Source organism: Eleutherodactylus coqui, chromosome 6, assembly GCF_035609145.1.
Source record: "Eleutherodactylus coqui strain aEleCoq1 chromosome 6, aEleCoq1.hap1, whole genome shotgun sequence".
Classification (NCBI taxonomy): Eukaryota; Metazoa; Chordata; class Amphibia; order Anura; family Eleutherodactylidae; genus Eleutherodactylus; species Eleutherodactylus coqui.
In genome coordinates this window covers 8,931,009-8,946,344 of record NC_089842.1, presented here as the reverse complement: position 1 = coordinate 8,946,344, position 15,336 = coordinate 8,931,009, and the positions used below count along the sequence as shown (strand labels likewise).

General features: G+C 50.6%; 1 protein-coding gene across 2 annotated transcripts in view; it reads right to left on the bottom strand.

The window, feature by feature from the left end:
• The window catches only part of LOC136631797 (myosin-10-like), a 150,640-nt gene that overhangs the window by 60,893 nt on the left and 74,411 nt on the right, over positions 1 to 15,336 (bottom strand). For both annotated transcript variants that reach the window (XM_066606165.1, XM_066606164.1), the window contains exons 4-9: positions 14,166 to 14,193; positions 12,046 to 12,148; positions 7,441 to 7,461; positions 4,954 to 5,046; positions 3,765 to 3,828; positions 3,492 to 3,590 (exon numbers count right to left, since the gene is read on the bottom strand). In XM_066606165.1, the coding sequence (XP_066462262.1) occupies positions 3,492 to 3,590; positions 3,765 to 3,828; positions 4,954 to 5,046; positions 7,441 to 7,461; positions 12,046 to 12,148; positions 14,166 to 14,193 (408 nt within the window). The remainder of the gene's footprint in view (positions 1 to 3,491; positions 3,591 to 3,764; positions 3,829 to 4,953; positions 5,047 to 7,440; positions 7,462 to 12,045; positions 12,149 to 14,165; positions 14,194 to 15,336) is intronic.

Below are 15,336 nucleotides of genomic sequence, written 5' to 3'. Positions count from 1 at the left end.
CATATAGCGTATAAACGTGCTGCTGACGGTCCTTCGTGGACATCTGGATATATAGGCGGCGCACATATGACTACATGATCCCCATTTATAAAGCTTCTGGGTGTCGCTTTTTGCAGCTCTTGTTGAAGTGTTTTTATTCTGAGCTCAAGTGACATTTATTTAAGTGGTTTTCTGGAGATAAGACACTGGTGACTGGCCGTCTTCAGGCCTGCGATGTCTTCAGTGCACGGCCTATCAACAGCTTAATCCCATTCAAACTAATGGAACTGAGCTGCAACACCAGGCACAGCCACTAGGAAATGTACGGCGCTGTGCCTGGTGTGCAGTGAAGAGACAGCAATGCTCACCCACACGCCTTGGCCTCTACGGATATCCTGTCTTATAAACAGGTCATCAATATCTTAGACCTGGAAATCCCCTGGAGCATGTAATACACATTCTAATACTTATAAACCGTATCTGTGCACCAACATACAACATGTAGCTCATTTTCAAAGTTTTGCCCCGAGACATTTTTTGTACATATCGTCTGCATTAAAGAGGTTGTCTATGTTAGGATATATCAAAATGGGTTTTCTATTGGGGAGTTAATAGAGGGGTCCTCTGCTCAGGATCCTCCTCACTTGATCTAGTATCTCTCATTATGGGAGGACCTGTGCTGATGAGCCCACTGATAGGAATGACGAGGTGTAATACTTCTTTTCCCCAGTAGTTGTGCTGTTGCTTCATTCCACCTCTATAGGAGAGACAGAAACGTGTCTTTACTGCAGTCAAAGGGTCGACTCAAGAATGATCATGCACATATGCATCTACTATTCTGTAAGACAGCGGTTCCCAAACCGTGCTCCATGGAGCCTTCAGGGCTCCGCGAGCGACAGTCAAGGGCTCCGAACGAGTTGTGGTGGCGAATCTATAGCAAGCGTGCCAGAGGGGGCACAAAGAGCCCTCTCTGCTGGCATACGCACCGATGCCTGCTCACCAAGGTAGTGATTACCAGCTGGGGTGCTGCAGCTCCCCGGCCGGTAATCACGCAGCGACGCGGATCCCAGTGTACTTACTGGCATCAGTGCATGCACCCGGGATCCCCCCACCACCACCAATACAGTGGGGATTAAAATTACTGAAGGGGTTATTATTACTGGGGCTACTGTGGGGTTGCTATTACTAGTGACACCAATATAGGGGACGCTATTACTACTGCAGCCACTGTTGGGGAAACCATTATTACTGGGTCCAATATAGGGGATGCTATTATTACTGGGTCCAATATAGGGGATGCTATTACTACTGGGTCCACCAGTATAGGGGGTCACTAGTACTACTGGGTCCACCAGTATAGGGGGTCACTAGTACTACTGGGTCCACCAGTATAGGGGGTCACTAGTACTACTGGGTCCACCAGTATAGGGGGTCACTATTACTACTGGGTCCACCAGTATAGGGGGTCACTATTACTACTGGGTCCACCAGTATAGGGGGTCACTATTACTACTGGGTCCACCAGTATAGGGGGTCACTATTACTACTGGGTCCACCAGTATAGGGGGTCACTATTACTACTGGGTCCACCAGTATAGGGGGTCACTATTACTACTGGGTCCACCAGTATAGGGGGTCACTATTACTACTGGGTCCACCAGTATAGGGGGTCACTATTACTACTGGGTCCACCAGTATAGGGGGTCACTATTACTACTGGGTCCACCAGTATAGGGGGTCACTATTACTACTGGGTCCACCAGTATAGGGGGTCACTATTACTACTGGGTCCACCAGTATAGGGGGTCACTATTACTACTGGGTCCACCAGTATAGGGGGTCACTATTACTACTGGGTCCACCAGTATAGGGGGTCACTATTACTACTGGGTCCACCAGTATAGGGGGGTCACTATTACTACTGGGTCCACCAGTATAGGGGGTCACTATTACTACTGGGTTCCACCAGTATAGGGGGTCACTATTACTACTGGGTCCACCAGTATAGGGGGTCACTATTACTACTGGGTCCACCAGTATAGGGGGTCACTATTACTACTGGGTCCACCAGTATAGGGGGTCACTATTACTACTGGGTTCCACCAGTATAGGGGGTCACTATTACTACTGGGTTCCACCAGTATAGGGGGTCACTATTACTACTGGGTCCACCAGTATAGGGGGTCACTATTACTACTGGGTCCACCAGTATAGGGGGTCACTATTACTACTGGGTCCACCAGTATAGGGGGTCACTATTACTACTGGGTCCACCAGTATAGGGGGTCACTATTACTACTGGGTCCACCAGTATAGGGGGTCACTATTACTACTGGGTCCACCAGTATAGGGGGTCACTATTACTACTGGGTCCACCAGTATAGGGGGTCACTATTACTACTGGGTCCACCAGTATAGGGGGTCACTATTACTACTGGGTCCACCAGTATAGGGGGTCACTATTACTACTGGGTCCACCAGTATAGGGGGTCATTATTACTACACGGGGAGGATTTACTGTAGAGTTCACAGTCGCTGTAGCAGCAAAGTAGATGAAATTTTGAACATCTCATCCCCACGCTGTGGAAAAAATCTGCATAAAACCCGTGTGGACGCTGACATGTGGAGCGGGATTTACTTCCACCGCATGTTAATTTTAAATATAATGCACATCAATAGCTCACCCAGCGCCCCTTCTTGTTTTTTTGTTATTTTTTCTAAACAGCCCTGTCCTTTTTATAACAACGGAGGTAAAAATCATATGCTGTGATAAGCCCCGCCCCTAACCCCTCCCCTGACCACGCCCTCTCCAGCTTTGGGGCTCCACGCAAAACTTTTGCTTAAAAAAGGGCTCCATGGCTGAGAAACTTTGGGAACCCCTGCTGTAAGAGAGAGGTTCCCACAAAATAAAAGTAAACTATGAGCCGGGTCCAGAGTAAAAAAAAGCATTTAGAGGCACACGCCTTTCACTACATTTGTCTCATCTGGCGGCACACCCCTGTATACCAAATGGAAGCCTACGCCAGCTCCAAGCTATAATGTCCACCTGTTTCTGGCATACATCATAGTAAATGTGATGCCCCACCTCCTAGTGCTAGGCCCAACCCACTTTTTGAAAAAGGGGAGGGCTTGGCATAAAAGGCTCCAAAGTTTAAATGTTGGTTTGTGCACCAAAACTGCAACTTTTGCACAACTTTAAACTGATGTATAGGGCACAGTATATACACCTCATCTCTTCCCCTAAACATATCCCAATTCACTAGCCAAATATCCGGGGTAGACAGAGGAGGCACCCCGACTCCCCAAATCAGCACCGGCACCAATGCTGAAGGACTTCTCCAAGCTCCACAATTCCAGCTTTTTCTGAACTGAACCAAGGTGGTATTCACAGTACAAACCGTGCAATGGGAACAACCTATGCCTCCGCAGTGCCCCCTGCAGTGTAACTGCCTTCCACAGGTGGCGCTGCAGAGACATTTTTGCATCTCCCTCCATTTGCGTTCTGCACTCACTTTTGACATGCTCTCCGGCTCCCGCCAGAAGCTGATAGAACACATGGAAGGTTCTCTCGTCTTTGGCCTGGCGGATCGCTCGAGACTTCTCCAGTAAATCTGCGCAGCGGTTAAGGAGCGACACGCGGATGAGGAGGCGTTATGGCATGTAGAAAGACGTTTCCCATTCAGGGCCCAGCAGTACAAGTTATTCTGGGGCCCGACGAGCAGTTACATGCACATCGCACGTCTCGCGGCCCTACGTAATACTCTAGTAATCCCCTGAAAGGATACAGGTCTCGATGTTGGCGCCAACGATGTATCCGGTGATATCAAAGTTAACTCGGATGAATTTACCCTGTAAGGGGTTAAAGAAAAGACGGTAAGAACCAAAACAGAAATAAGAGACACGGGGGGGTGCGAACTTACTGAACCCGGCACTTCTAACAGCAGTCTTTGGGAGAACGTCCCGCAGCGCACGACGCACCCATTACATAAGGAGGTGCAGGACTATTCATGTATCCCTTACATACCGGCACCTCCGTGCGCCTTCAGGGGAATGGACGCCACGTCCGACCTGGCGCAGCCAGTCACGGGTGTAAATTATACATAACCTGTCCCTCCGGTGTGACCACTCCCCCTCCTGACAAGCCCAGCCTACTTTTCAGAAAAGTTGCAAGGTCGGTGGAGAATGAAGAAAAGTTACAAGTTTTTGTGCAAAAACCAGAATTTGGCATGAAAAGCTTCGTAAATGTGAGCCACAGCTTCTAAAAACACGGGGTAAAGGAGTGTTCGCGCGGCGCGGAATGTCCACAGCGGATATGGAGCAGCATTGGCGCAACGAAAATAGTACAAATCTGCACCACTGATTAGAGAAGATCCCGCGCCCCTCCATAGTTTTTGGCTGTCAGCGCACTCCGTCACACGGTGGTCAGCGGCCTCTAATGAGCGCAGTGCTTCTGGTCAGGTGATGCAGAAGTATCGCCATCTGGCGAGCGGCGCGGCGCTCGCTAAAGGCCGCCCGGTACCATGTGACGGAGTGCGCTGACAGCCGAAAACTTTGGAGGGGAGCGCGGGGTCTTCTCTAATCGGCTGTGGGTACGCAGATGATCTTTTGACACAACCTGCCCCAACGGCTCTGTGTTCGAGGTGTAAATGCTGCTAAATTTGCACCGTGGACAAGCCGCAGCATTTGCGCCCGTGTAAGTGAACCCGGAGGCGGTTTTTCAATGTGTCTTCACATGCGTGAAAATTGTAAGTTATTTCAATAGGAATTTTTTTTTTTTAATTGCATTTTCTCCATAGAAAATAATGGGCCAAAAAACGGAGCGCTGCGATGCTTCTATTTTACGGATCGCTGTGAGAGAACAATCGCAGAAGTAAATGTAGAATCCGTTATTTGCAGCGGGTATTTCTGTGCATCTCACAACTTGGCCGATAAAACGGTCGGTGTGACCGGCCTCTATTAACATCGTCTACTTACAAATCGGGAAGAGTTGTCGTTCTTCACAGTCTTGGCGTTGCCGAAAGCCTCCAGTATGGGGTTGGCTTGCAGGAGTTGGTGCTCGAGCTCCCCCTGAGAAGAATACAAAGTCATTAGGGTAACGAACCTCAGGTAACGGGGGGTCATTTCAGAAGGACGGCGCAGCAAGAAGGGATCTAGGGGGTCAAAGCAATCTAAAGTGACCGTTTATGGATACTGAATACAGACAGAGGTACGGAAGAAGGAATACGGCTATACATTAGATCTTATAGGCATGCTATGCAACACCTATATGTCCCACAGCGAAGAGAGGGTTAAACCAGGGGCTCACACTACCCTACACCCCAGGGAGAAGCATGGAGGACGCCGGCTGCAGCTACTGAACTGCTGGATGTCCCAGCTCAGCAGGCAGCCTGTAGAAGTACGCAAACTTTCCATATAGTCCCGTCACCCACTGGCTATACGGTAATAAAGTAAAGGAAGCGGCGTCCCTTTGGATTTCCGTTTTTTCTTGTGGAAGCAGCAGCTGGAAAAATGGAATTCAAAGGATTGTACCAAAATGACAAGTTATCCCCCATCCACAGGGTCTCACACGGTCTCGAGAATGGGACTCCCATATCCCAATCTACTTGTAACTGCGGGGGTCGCTTCTCCCTCCCCACCCGTAGTGACATCGGCATGAAGGTAACGCTCCATTCATTTCAGTGGGGCGGATGGTAATACCCCACAGCTGCCGCTCGGGTATCTCTGCAGCTCCACTGAAAGTGAATGAAGAATCACCGCGGGGTGCAGTAACCCTGCAGTGCGGACGGCAGGTGACAGGGACCCCCGTTCTGGGGATGGGCAGGATTCTCATCAGTGAGACCCCCACTGTGGATAACTTGCAATTTCCGTTAACCCCTTTAAAGTGAGAATAACTGAGAATCAGACAATCCCGCTGGAATCAGAAGGGAGTAAAACGGAACAGTTCGGTTTTTTTCCCATTTTGCGGCTCTGTTAACAGAAATGCAAAATTGGGGGAAAAGTGCAGAAAATGAGTAAACTGAGCGGAAACTTCCTGAAGTATCCAGGCGAACAATGGAACGGAGAAGCTTTATAATGGTGATAAAAGGGTCTGAGCACGAAGCAGCTTCCACCTGCAGGGGGCAGAGCGCCGGCCGTACAGCTCAGTAAGCGGCCCCTCCTACAACCTGACACTCTTCCTGGACCCGGAGAGCCTCGTCTGGATGTCACCGCTGACTCCACAGTGTTCACGGGGTATTTATGACATTAGGGAAGGTCAGGCGGGTGACGAGGAGGACATCATGCTGCGCTGGGGCCACAACGAGCTTATATTGGCCCTTGGGGGCCACCTTCCCCAACACCTCGGCAAGTGACCTCATCATTGTTATCCTCCAGTCAATGCAAAAAATAAGTCATCGCAGACATCAGCTCATCCGTAGGGGTAGATGTGCTGCAGGGAAACCCACCAAACCAGGCTTGGCTGAGTTATGCAAAAAATGCAACAGTTCTGCCGTCTGCGGGTGCAGAATTCGCTGGGAACAATTGGATTTTGGGTTTTGATGTCCGGATTGAAGTCAACAAAATCCCTGATATAGGCCGTCTGCAGACGGGCAGGTCGGATCCGGCGGCGAGAATTCTCGCCGCGGGACCCGACCCCAGCGCCTGCAGGGAGGAGCGCGTACTCACCTGCGCTTGGCGGCCCCGGCTCTTTCATGTGCCGACTGCGGGGCAGCCAGCGCATGCGCAGACCGGAGTCGGCGGCCGGGTGAGTGACGTTTCTGCGAGCCCCGCACAGAAATGGGACATGCCGCGGTTTGTTTGCCGCGCGAGATTTCGCGCGGCAAAACCGCGGCCGTCTGCATAGGAGTGCGTATTGTAATGCACTCCTATGCAGGCTTTCAGTGGCGGAAATCCCGCTGCGGGATTTCCGCCCGTGTGCAGACGGCCTTAAACGGACACACTAAAGATGTAAAGACCCAAACTGGGTCAATTCCATCTGGGAGATGTCCGCCTTGTGGATGAGATCTGTGAAGTCCAGCCCTGTCATCCGCGGAGGCTCTCCCGGGCTAATCCTTCCATGATCCGCAGATCCCTCCATACGGACCGGTCAGGGGAATCCTCCATGGACTGCAGGACTGGACACACAAATGAGAAGCATCATCCACACTGTGAAGAGTAACTCAGGGGCACAGTGGGGCCTATACAGTGCTAAGGGGCTGCACTGTGGCCCTTGTGGCCCCTGTGAAGCCGTGTATAGCTAGAGTTACACTATAACTGGGGGTGTAGATGGAGCCGGCGGCGTGGAATAACCGGGATCTCCTCTCAGTCGAGAGCGTGTTTCATCCCCGTCTCCACTCGCCGATGTGCGCTAATGCCATCCGTCACACAAACAGTAAAATGCATAAAAACATAAAATGGAAACTCCAATCATAAAACATAAAAGAGAAATAGCAAAAATAAAGTGAAACAAAATGGGTTACTCACATATGACATAGTAGTGGCGTTCTGGGCGCCGCACGAAACACGGAGGGGGAAACATACATAAAACAAAGGTTAATGAGAACAAAAAGGCAACAAAAGGCAATAATCAAATGATAAAATCAGAAACGGCTAATGATTGAGAACGGCTGGTGACAAAACGGAGGACTGACGGTGGAGAGGTAAGTAGAGGAGAAGTATGTAAGTGATCTCACGTGGGGTGTGCTAAGTGACGGCAAATGGAAGCAAGAGCAGAGAGGGAGGACAAAAGCCAACTAACCTACAGCCTCCTGGGGGCGCCAGCGAGGCGGAGGAGCTGGTCATTACATTTATATTTTATTTTTATATACACTGACAGCCCCTTTATTAGATACCTTGCACCTTTATTAGACCCCCTGCCTCTCACGATTGGCGCTTCCCTATACGGTAATTCTCCCCGTGACCCCGGAGTGCGGTATAAAATCACGTGGCAAGTTTTCCGTGGATCAGTTTCAGTGTGAATCCACATCAGATGGGAAAAACCAGCGATCAGAGCGACTTCCAGCGAGGTCCGGTCATCAGTGCTGGACTAGCCGGGGTCTCACTGCCAACCGTGTGGGGAGTCTGTGGAAGTAAGCAACTCATCCCTGAAAGGGGTCGGAGGAGGATGTCAGGAATCGTTTTGACCAGCAGTCAGCTAAATACAATGCTGGAGCTCCAACTAATGTGTCCAGCGCCATTGAGTCCAGATTTCTGTTGCTGATGGGAGGTAAAAATTTGGTGCAAGCAGCATGAATTGATGACCCCTTCCTGTCAGGTTGGTGGAGATGGAGAAATGTTTTCCTGCCCCCCCCCCCCCCCCCGGGATCCTCTGATACTGGTGGATGGATGCCACTAGAAGTTGCTGCTACTTCATATAGCAGAGGCGGAGACTAAGGCCACGACGCCCTGAAGCCACAGCACCCACCATTATCAACCCAAATTCAGTCCCCGCGCCGGCGGCACGCTTCACCTCGGGTTTGGTCTCATCGACTTTAAAACGGAAACTCCATATAAGCGGCAGACGTGCGATTTTTCAAAGGAACGTTTGATTAAAACCAAATGCTGTCCTTTAATTATGGAAAACCCGTCTACAATCAGTCGGCTTGGCTGCAGGCAGCGGCGCGGCCCTCACGGTACGTTCTGCCTATTATGTTAGTTGAGCCGCCATCACTCTGTAACACAATGTACCGCACACGATGAGCCGCTGTGCGCCCGCTCTTTACCCCGGGTGCCGATTGGCCGGTATGTTCAGACTATTACATTCTGATGTTCTTGTATCCTTAGTAGATTACGCCGTAATGTCTCTGTAGTTTTGTGGATCGTCGCCATCGCTGCCGTCGGGGGCTTATAAACTCCACCCGCCCGCCCCGCGCACACCACATGTCCACGGCCTACAAAAGGTCCGGTCGGCTCCCGCAGGTAGTACTGCAGTGTACTGAAAGGCAATGATTCTCAATGACGGGGCCGAGAAACAAGAGTTTGCTACAGAATGTCAAAATGCTTAGAATAAAATGCAAACATTCAGTAAGTCCAGCATCCACCTACAGTACTTACCTACAAGACTTGTATACCGGTTCTCTGAACACCAAGAAAAATGGTTTGGATTAAAAAATAAATTTTATTTCATCAACCGAACAACAACGCGGAGGAATGCGATGAAACACGAGGGGGCCTCCTCCATGTTTCGAGTCTCCTCCATGTTTCGAGCCTCCTCCATGTTTCGAGCCTCTCCTCCCGCTGATGTAAGACCGTTTATCTTTTAAACCAAACCATTCTTCTTGGAGTGCCGGAGAACTCGTATACAACTTGTGAGGAGCTATTGGGATCTCGGGGGAACCTACCGTCATCAAGGAGCTGTCGCTATATGTATTTACTACAATATCTATAGTATATCTACAGCAGCTATGTATGATACTGTATCTACTGTGTCTATAGTATCTGCCTATCGATTACATCCACAGTAACTACCTACCTGCAGTATCTACCCATCTAGTCTCTATTGTACCCATGGTCAAGTACCTACCGTATCTCTCCAGTATCGGCTACACTACAGTATGTACCTCCCTCTACAGACACATATAAATACAGAATAGTGTTCTATGGGCAGTAAAATCAATGGAGAAATACTACTGCTAATATGCGGGGTAAGTCAGAAGTGAGGAGCCGCCCGACGCATCTGCCAAACTCTAAAGACCCCCAGACTCCACAGACTGGATTATGGGCCCCGAACAGCTTTGGGTCGTTTCTCTTACTGCGTTGGCTGGATGATTATTGGCTAACCATCACTTGTGCAGGCTGTTCTCATTAAACATTTTGCATAGTTTTTCTCCTGCAGATTGTATGTATTATTCCAATAGGAAGCCGGCTGCTCTGTCCCCCTCTCTACTCATTCCGGCTCTGTCCCTGGACCCCCTTCGGCTCGGTCTTCGGACCCCTCCGGCTCGGTCTCCGGACCCCTCCGGCTCGGTCTCCGGACCCCTCCGGCTCGGTCTCCGGACCCCCTCCGGCTCGGTCCCCGGACCCCCTCCGGCTCGGTCCCCGGACCCCCTCCGGCTCGGTCCCCGGACCCCCTCCGGCTCGGTCTCTGGACCCTTGGTTGATGTAAGGTTCTTGCAGGAGATAATTTGCTGCAGAATCTGCTAGCGGTTTGAATAACCCCCCCCCCCCCCAAGCGGACCACGAATGTTTAACATAAGATGAGGAAATACAGCAGCTGTTCGGACAACAGCGCTCCCATCAGATCAGTTCCTACCCTACCGCCGCGTCTTCTTCAAAGCTGCCAATTTGAACTTCAGATTAATAGCGGACACATTCCAAACTTCTGACTTCACCCGCGGTTGGTAATCGGTAAATCTCCTGTGTTAGGGTCATCTCTAGCAAATCTCATGACAGGTAACTCCACTCGGCTAGACTACAGGTAGAAGCATCATGGCTACCGTTGCGTTGCTAGCAGCATGCATTACACAGACCATGCAAGGTGCACACAGCGTCCACTTGCCTTGTGTTTGACAGATTTGAAAGACTCCATCTGGCATTAGTAAAGTGCACAAGATAATCAATAAAGACGGTTAGTAGGCCCAGACTGCGGAGTCTGCAGAGCATCGCGCCGCCACGTACCCTGCTCCTCCGCCAGCGGGTGGGCCGCTTCATGTATGTACTGTCACAGTCACATATTCCAGAACACAAATCATGCAACACGTGTGACCCAAGTGTGAGGCGTGCGGACAAGATAATGAAGGAGGAATTACTGTCACATGTTAGATGTTCTCGTGCCGCCGGAGACCCCGGAGTCTATGCAGGCTGGTACTGTATATGCCAACATAAAGATCAGACATTTACTGCGCTGGCAGGTTGGCACACGGGCTCGCTGCCCCCCGTAGTATCCGCACACTATGTAGCCGTCATCATTAATACATAGCTGTGATACTTTACGCAGACATCGCGGCACGGACTCCTTAGGCCTTATTCACACGAGCGCGAAGAAAAACGGACCAACTGTGATGTATGCGCGTTTCCGTGTGACATCACATGTACGGGGTTTTTTTTACATGTCTTATCTTTTTTTCCGCAGGCGGCTTGCATTATTTCTACAAATCCGTACAAACCGTGGCGCACACAGATATCCCCTGAGTGCGCTCCGACTGTTTCTGCACGTCCATCCACGTAAATGAGTGACAATCGTCTGAGAATTTGGAGCAGAAAAGGAAAAACTGGGATTTATCTTTTTTACGGTCCATGTAAAAACCACGTATCTGTAGAGCGCCATTGGCTGAAATGGGTCAGTGTGAAGTCGGTTGCAAATCGCTCGTGTGAATAAGCCCTAAGAGACGTGACTGGAAGTCATGGACACATTCCACTGAGATTGAGGAGACCTACAAGAAATAGCAAAGTATCAGACATATTCAACATCACTCTCCATATCTGAAGGAGGCTTTCATCTCTGAAAGACTGCTGATGTCCTCAGTAGGGGTCCGCCGCCCAGGACCACCGTCAGGCTGCTGTTTCAGTGTACTAAGCAGGAAGCAGACAGCTCCGTACGCTGCAGTGGCCAAGTGCGGTATTGCGGACACAGCTCCCACTGAAGTGAATGGGAACTGTACCTTTAAGGCTGTGCCCAGCAAATAGTTCACGGTCCTAAATCTTTCAGAGTTGGAACGCCCTCTTAAAGACGTTCCATTAAAGTTTACAGTGGGAGATGTTACGCTGCAGACGCTGCGGAAAACACGCAAAGAAACAATCCCGATGGTCAAAAACCGCCCCCAAAATAGTGTGTTGGAAAGAAGCCCGAGGACGGCGCCCGTCAGAAGGGGACATATAGAAGGAGGACGCCAACTCCGTCCCGTCAGCGCCACCGCTGGCTGAAAAAAACCCCAAGCGCTGCCACAAAGCCCAACCCCGCGCTCAGTGGAGCGCTGTACAAGGACACTAGTCTGTAATGTGGGGTAACGGACTGCTGAAGTCCTGGGGGACACCATCCCCTTGTGATTGGGACGTTTGGTGCCAGAGGTTAGTATTTTCAGCGTCTGCTTTGCATTTTGACTGTTTTCTACATTTATTGCAACATAAATGGATGCTGAGCAGTCGTCTTACCGGCGCGGTGTGCTCCTTCCGGCCCTTGTGCGAGGACGCCACGTGCGCCAAATACTGGATGACCTTCTTTGTGTTCTCCGTCTTTCCAGCCCCGGATTCTCCTCTGCAAATATCAAACATAAGAGGAACAGGAGACCCGGTGAGTACAGCGCGCTGCGCGGATGGCGGCGACACACTGGGTTCCCTTAGGCCACTCCCACACAGCTTTTTACCGCGGCACCCTGAGCGCTGCGCTGACCGCGGTACAACGCTCCCAGTGATTATATTTGTCTAATCAGTTTTTATTTTCAAACTGCAGATCTCTTTCATTTACTTTCCACACGTGACCACATGAAGGCGCCGGCGGCCATCTTGCCCGAGCTGCTGGCAACTGCATTTAGAGATGCTTTACAGCAGCCACAGGCACAATGAACAGAGGGAGACTCCGACCTCTACGGGAGAGTGTTGTGGGCATGCTCTGTGACCAATGCAGGGAGGGGAGGAGGGGAGCTGTGACACCACCTATTACGATTGGTGGATCCCTATATACAGGTGTCACCTCTCAGGGTCATCCTACAGAACAGGAAGGGTCTGACTAGTATTAGGCTTAGTGGTCTTAATTCTTACTAATTCATTGGCAGCGGATGCTACAAGAGGTCGCCTGCTGACTCCACATTGCCTTTCTAGTATAAATCCCTCCTCTCTATACAACGTTATTGATTGGATATAGCACTGCATTGTATTACTGATCCTCTACTGTTCTGATCTGTATTTCCTGCAGAGCTGCATTTATATATATGGAGGCTTCAGTGCTGAACTCTTAAAGGGGTATTGTCATCTCAGACGTTTATGGCATATCCACAGGCTGATAGATGTGAGGGGCGGCCTGTGGGACTCGCACCCACCTTCATAGGGCTCCACTGCCCCCCATCCTCTCAATGTGGTGGCTGGTAGGATGGATATAGCTAATCACCTCGTGCCGCGCTGTCTCTGTGACTCCCATAAAAGTCAATGAGAGTCACACAAGCAGCGTAGAACAGGGAGCAGCGCCATTTTCATTACTCATGAGCTGCGCGAACAGAGTAGTTTAACGCCCGTTGATTTTCATGAGAGATAGGGAAATGGCATAGCTCCACCGAGCCGGCGGTTTCCATCCTCCCAGCCGCCTCGGCATCAGCTGTGTTCTATGCTGCAATGGGAACACCCCCTTTATGGTCCCTTTACATGGGGAATGACCGTATGCTGGAATGTTTGCCCAATCATTGGCCCATGTAAATATGGCATGCTCCGTGACCTGCGCAGGGGCCGCCAGAGCATTAGCCCAAGAACTGCAACCTCTATCATCAGCTGATTGGTGGGGGATGTCGGGAGTCGGACCCCCGGCAATCGGATATTAGTGGCCTTTAAATTAATTGTTCAGCTACTTTCTCAAATTTTAAAGACAGGATCAGATGTACTAAAACACCACAGAAGCCGGACTTACCCGTTCTCGGCACGGCAGTCTAGCGTTACGGCCTTGCTGTTCTCCCGGTCTCTGCTGACGGTGGAAGTCAGTGACCCCCGCCTGTGAATCAGTGACCCCCGTCCGTGAATCAGTGACCCCCCCGCCCGCGAATCAGTGACCCCCGCCCGCGAATCAGTGACCCCCCCGCCCGCGAATCAGTGACCCCCCCGCCCGCGAATCAGTGACCCCCCCGCCCGCGAATCAGTGACCCCCCCGCCCGCGAATCAGTGACCCCCCCGCCCGCGAATCAGTGACCCCCGCCCGCGAATCAGTGACCCCCGCCCGCGAATCAGTGACCCCCGCCCGCGAATCAGTGACCCCCGCCCGCGAATCAGTGACCCCCGCCCGTGAATCAGTGACCCCCGCCCGTGAATCAGTGACCCCCCACCTTGCTGCTCGTTCTGTTAGCACCACCGCTCACATCCTGGATGCCAGGAGCTCCGAGCGGCGATGCTGCGGCGTCTGAACGGCCGGCGGCAGTCACCTGACGTCCACTGATAACAGGGATCGGGAGAATACGATGCTGACCAGAAATACAACCACCATAAGACTGAAATGTGACGGCAAGACGACCAACAGCTGATCTACAATGTGACATAATGACGGCGAGGAGATACGTGGCGGCGGCATCACTCACGTGCAAAGAATGGACTGGTCCTCCCGATCTAAAGGGAAAGGAAAAGACGGGTAAGTAAGTCTTTGTAGGCGGACAACACGTAGTGATCTGTACAGAGCGGCGCGGGAGCGAAGGTGCAGCGCATTATTAAGAGCGATGCTAACTTTCCAGAAAATGGATATTTGCAACTTTTTGGAGCACGAAGGCCCCGTAATCAGCCAGAATTACGAAGGGACCAGAAAAACTCGTAAACCATTTGAATTGAAGTGAAATAGAAAAAACGTAAGGCCCCCGGCTGTCATGGCAACGGCACTCAATCTCATCGCAGAGGGCCGTTCAGGACTCACAAACTCTGATCGGGGCATTTCAATGCTGCTGTCACAATTAATAGCAGCACGTAAAGGGTTAACAGCCACAATCTGTGTGGGCGCTGATTGCATCAGCTGTCCAACGACACCCACATTGTATAGAGCAGGATTTATATGTGAACCCGCCTGATGAAGGGGCCTCGGAGCTCCAGAACCTTACAACCGGAGCGCCCCTCGTGTGACACCGCTGACTTTCACAATAATCATACAGCGGAAATGACACGATAACATTTTTTTCTACGTTTTGGTACGATTACGACAATATCAAAATTATACATCTTATTTGTTTAGGTTTTTCTACTTTTGCACAATAAAAACCTTTTTATTTAGGATCTTTTCTTTTTTTCTTTAACCCTTTCCAATCCAATTTTGGATTCAGGGCTTCCTAAAAGGCTTTCTCTTTTTGCCGTTATACAACGGTGCCATCTGCTGGCTAAAGCCAGTGTGTGCACGCCAGAGAGACTCCGACAGCGGAGTGGCTGGCAAGAGACGGTAAGAATACCCTGCAAGACGCCTTCTGACATTAGAACTGTGCAAGCTTCAATCAAAATGTAGGAAGGGTTAAATTGCTGCATTTTAAGCCCTACGAGGTCTTTATTTCTCTCGCTTCTCGGGGCTTGTTTTTTGTGCGACGAGCTGCAGTTTTTACTGGTACCATTTTGGGGCGCACATGGCATTTTTGACCTCTTTTATTGCGTTTTTGGGAGGCGAAGGGAATAAAATCTGCATTTCGGCTCACTTTTTGATGTTTCTTTTTTTTAACTTTTTTTCCCCATTACGGATAAACAGTGCGTTCAGTTTATCATACAGGTTATGGACGCGGT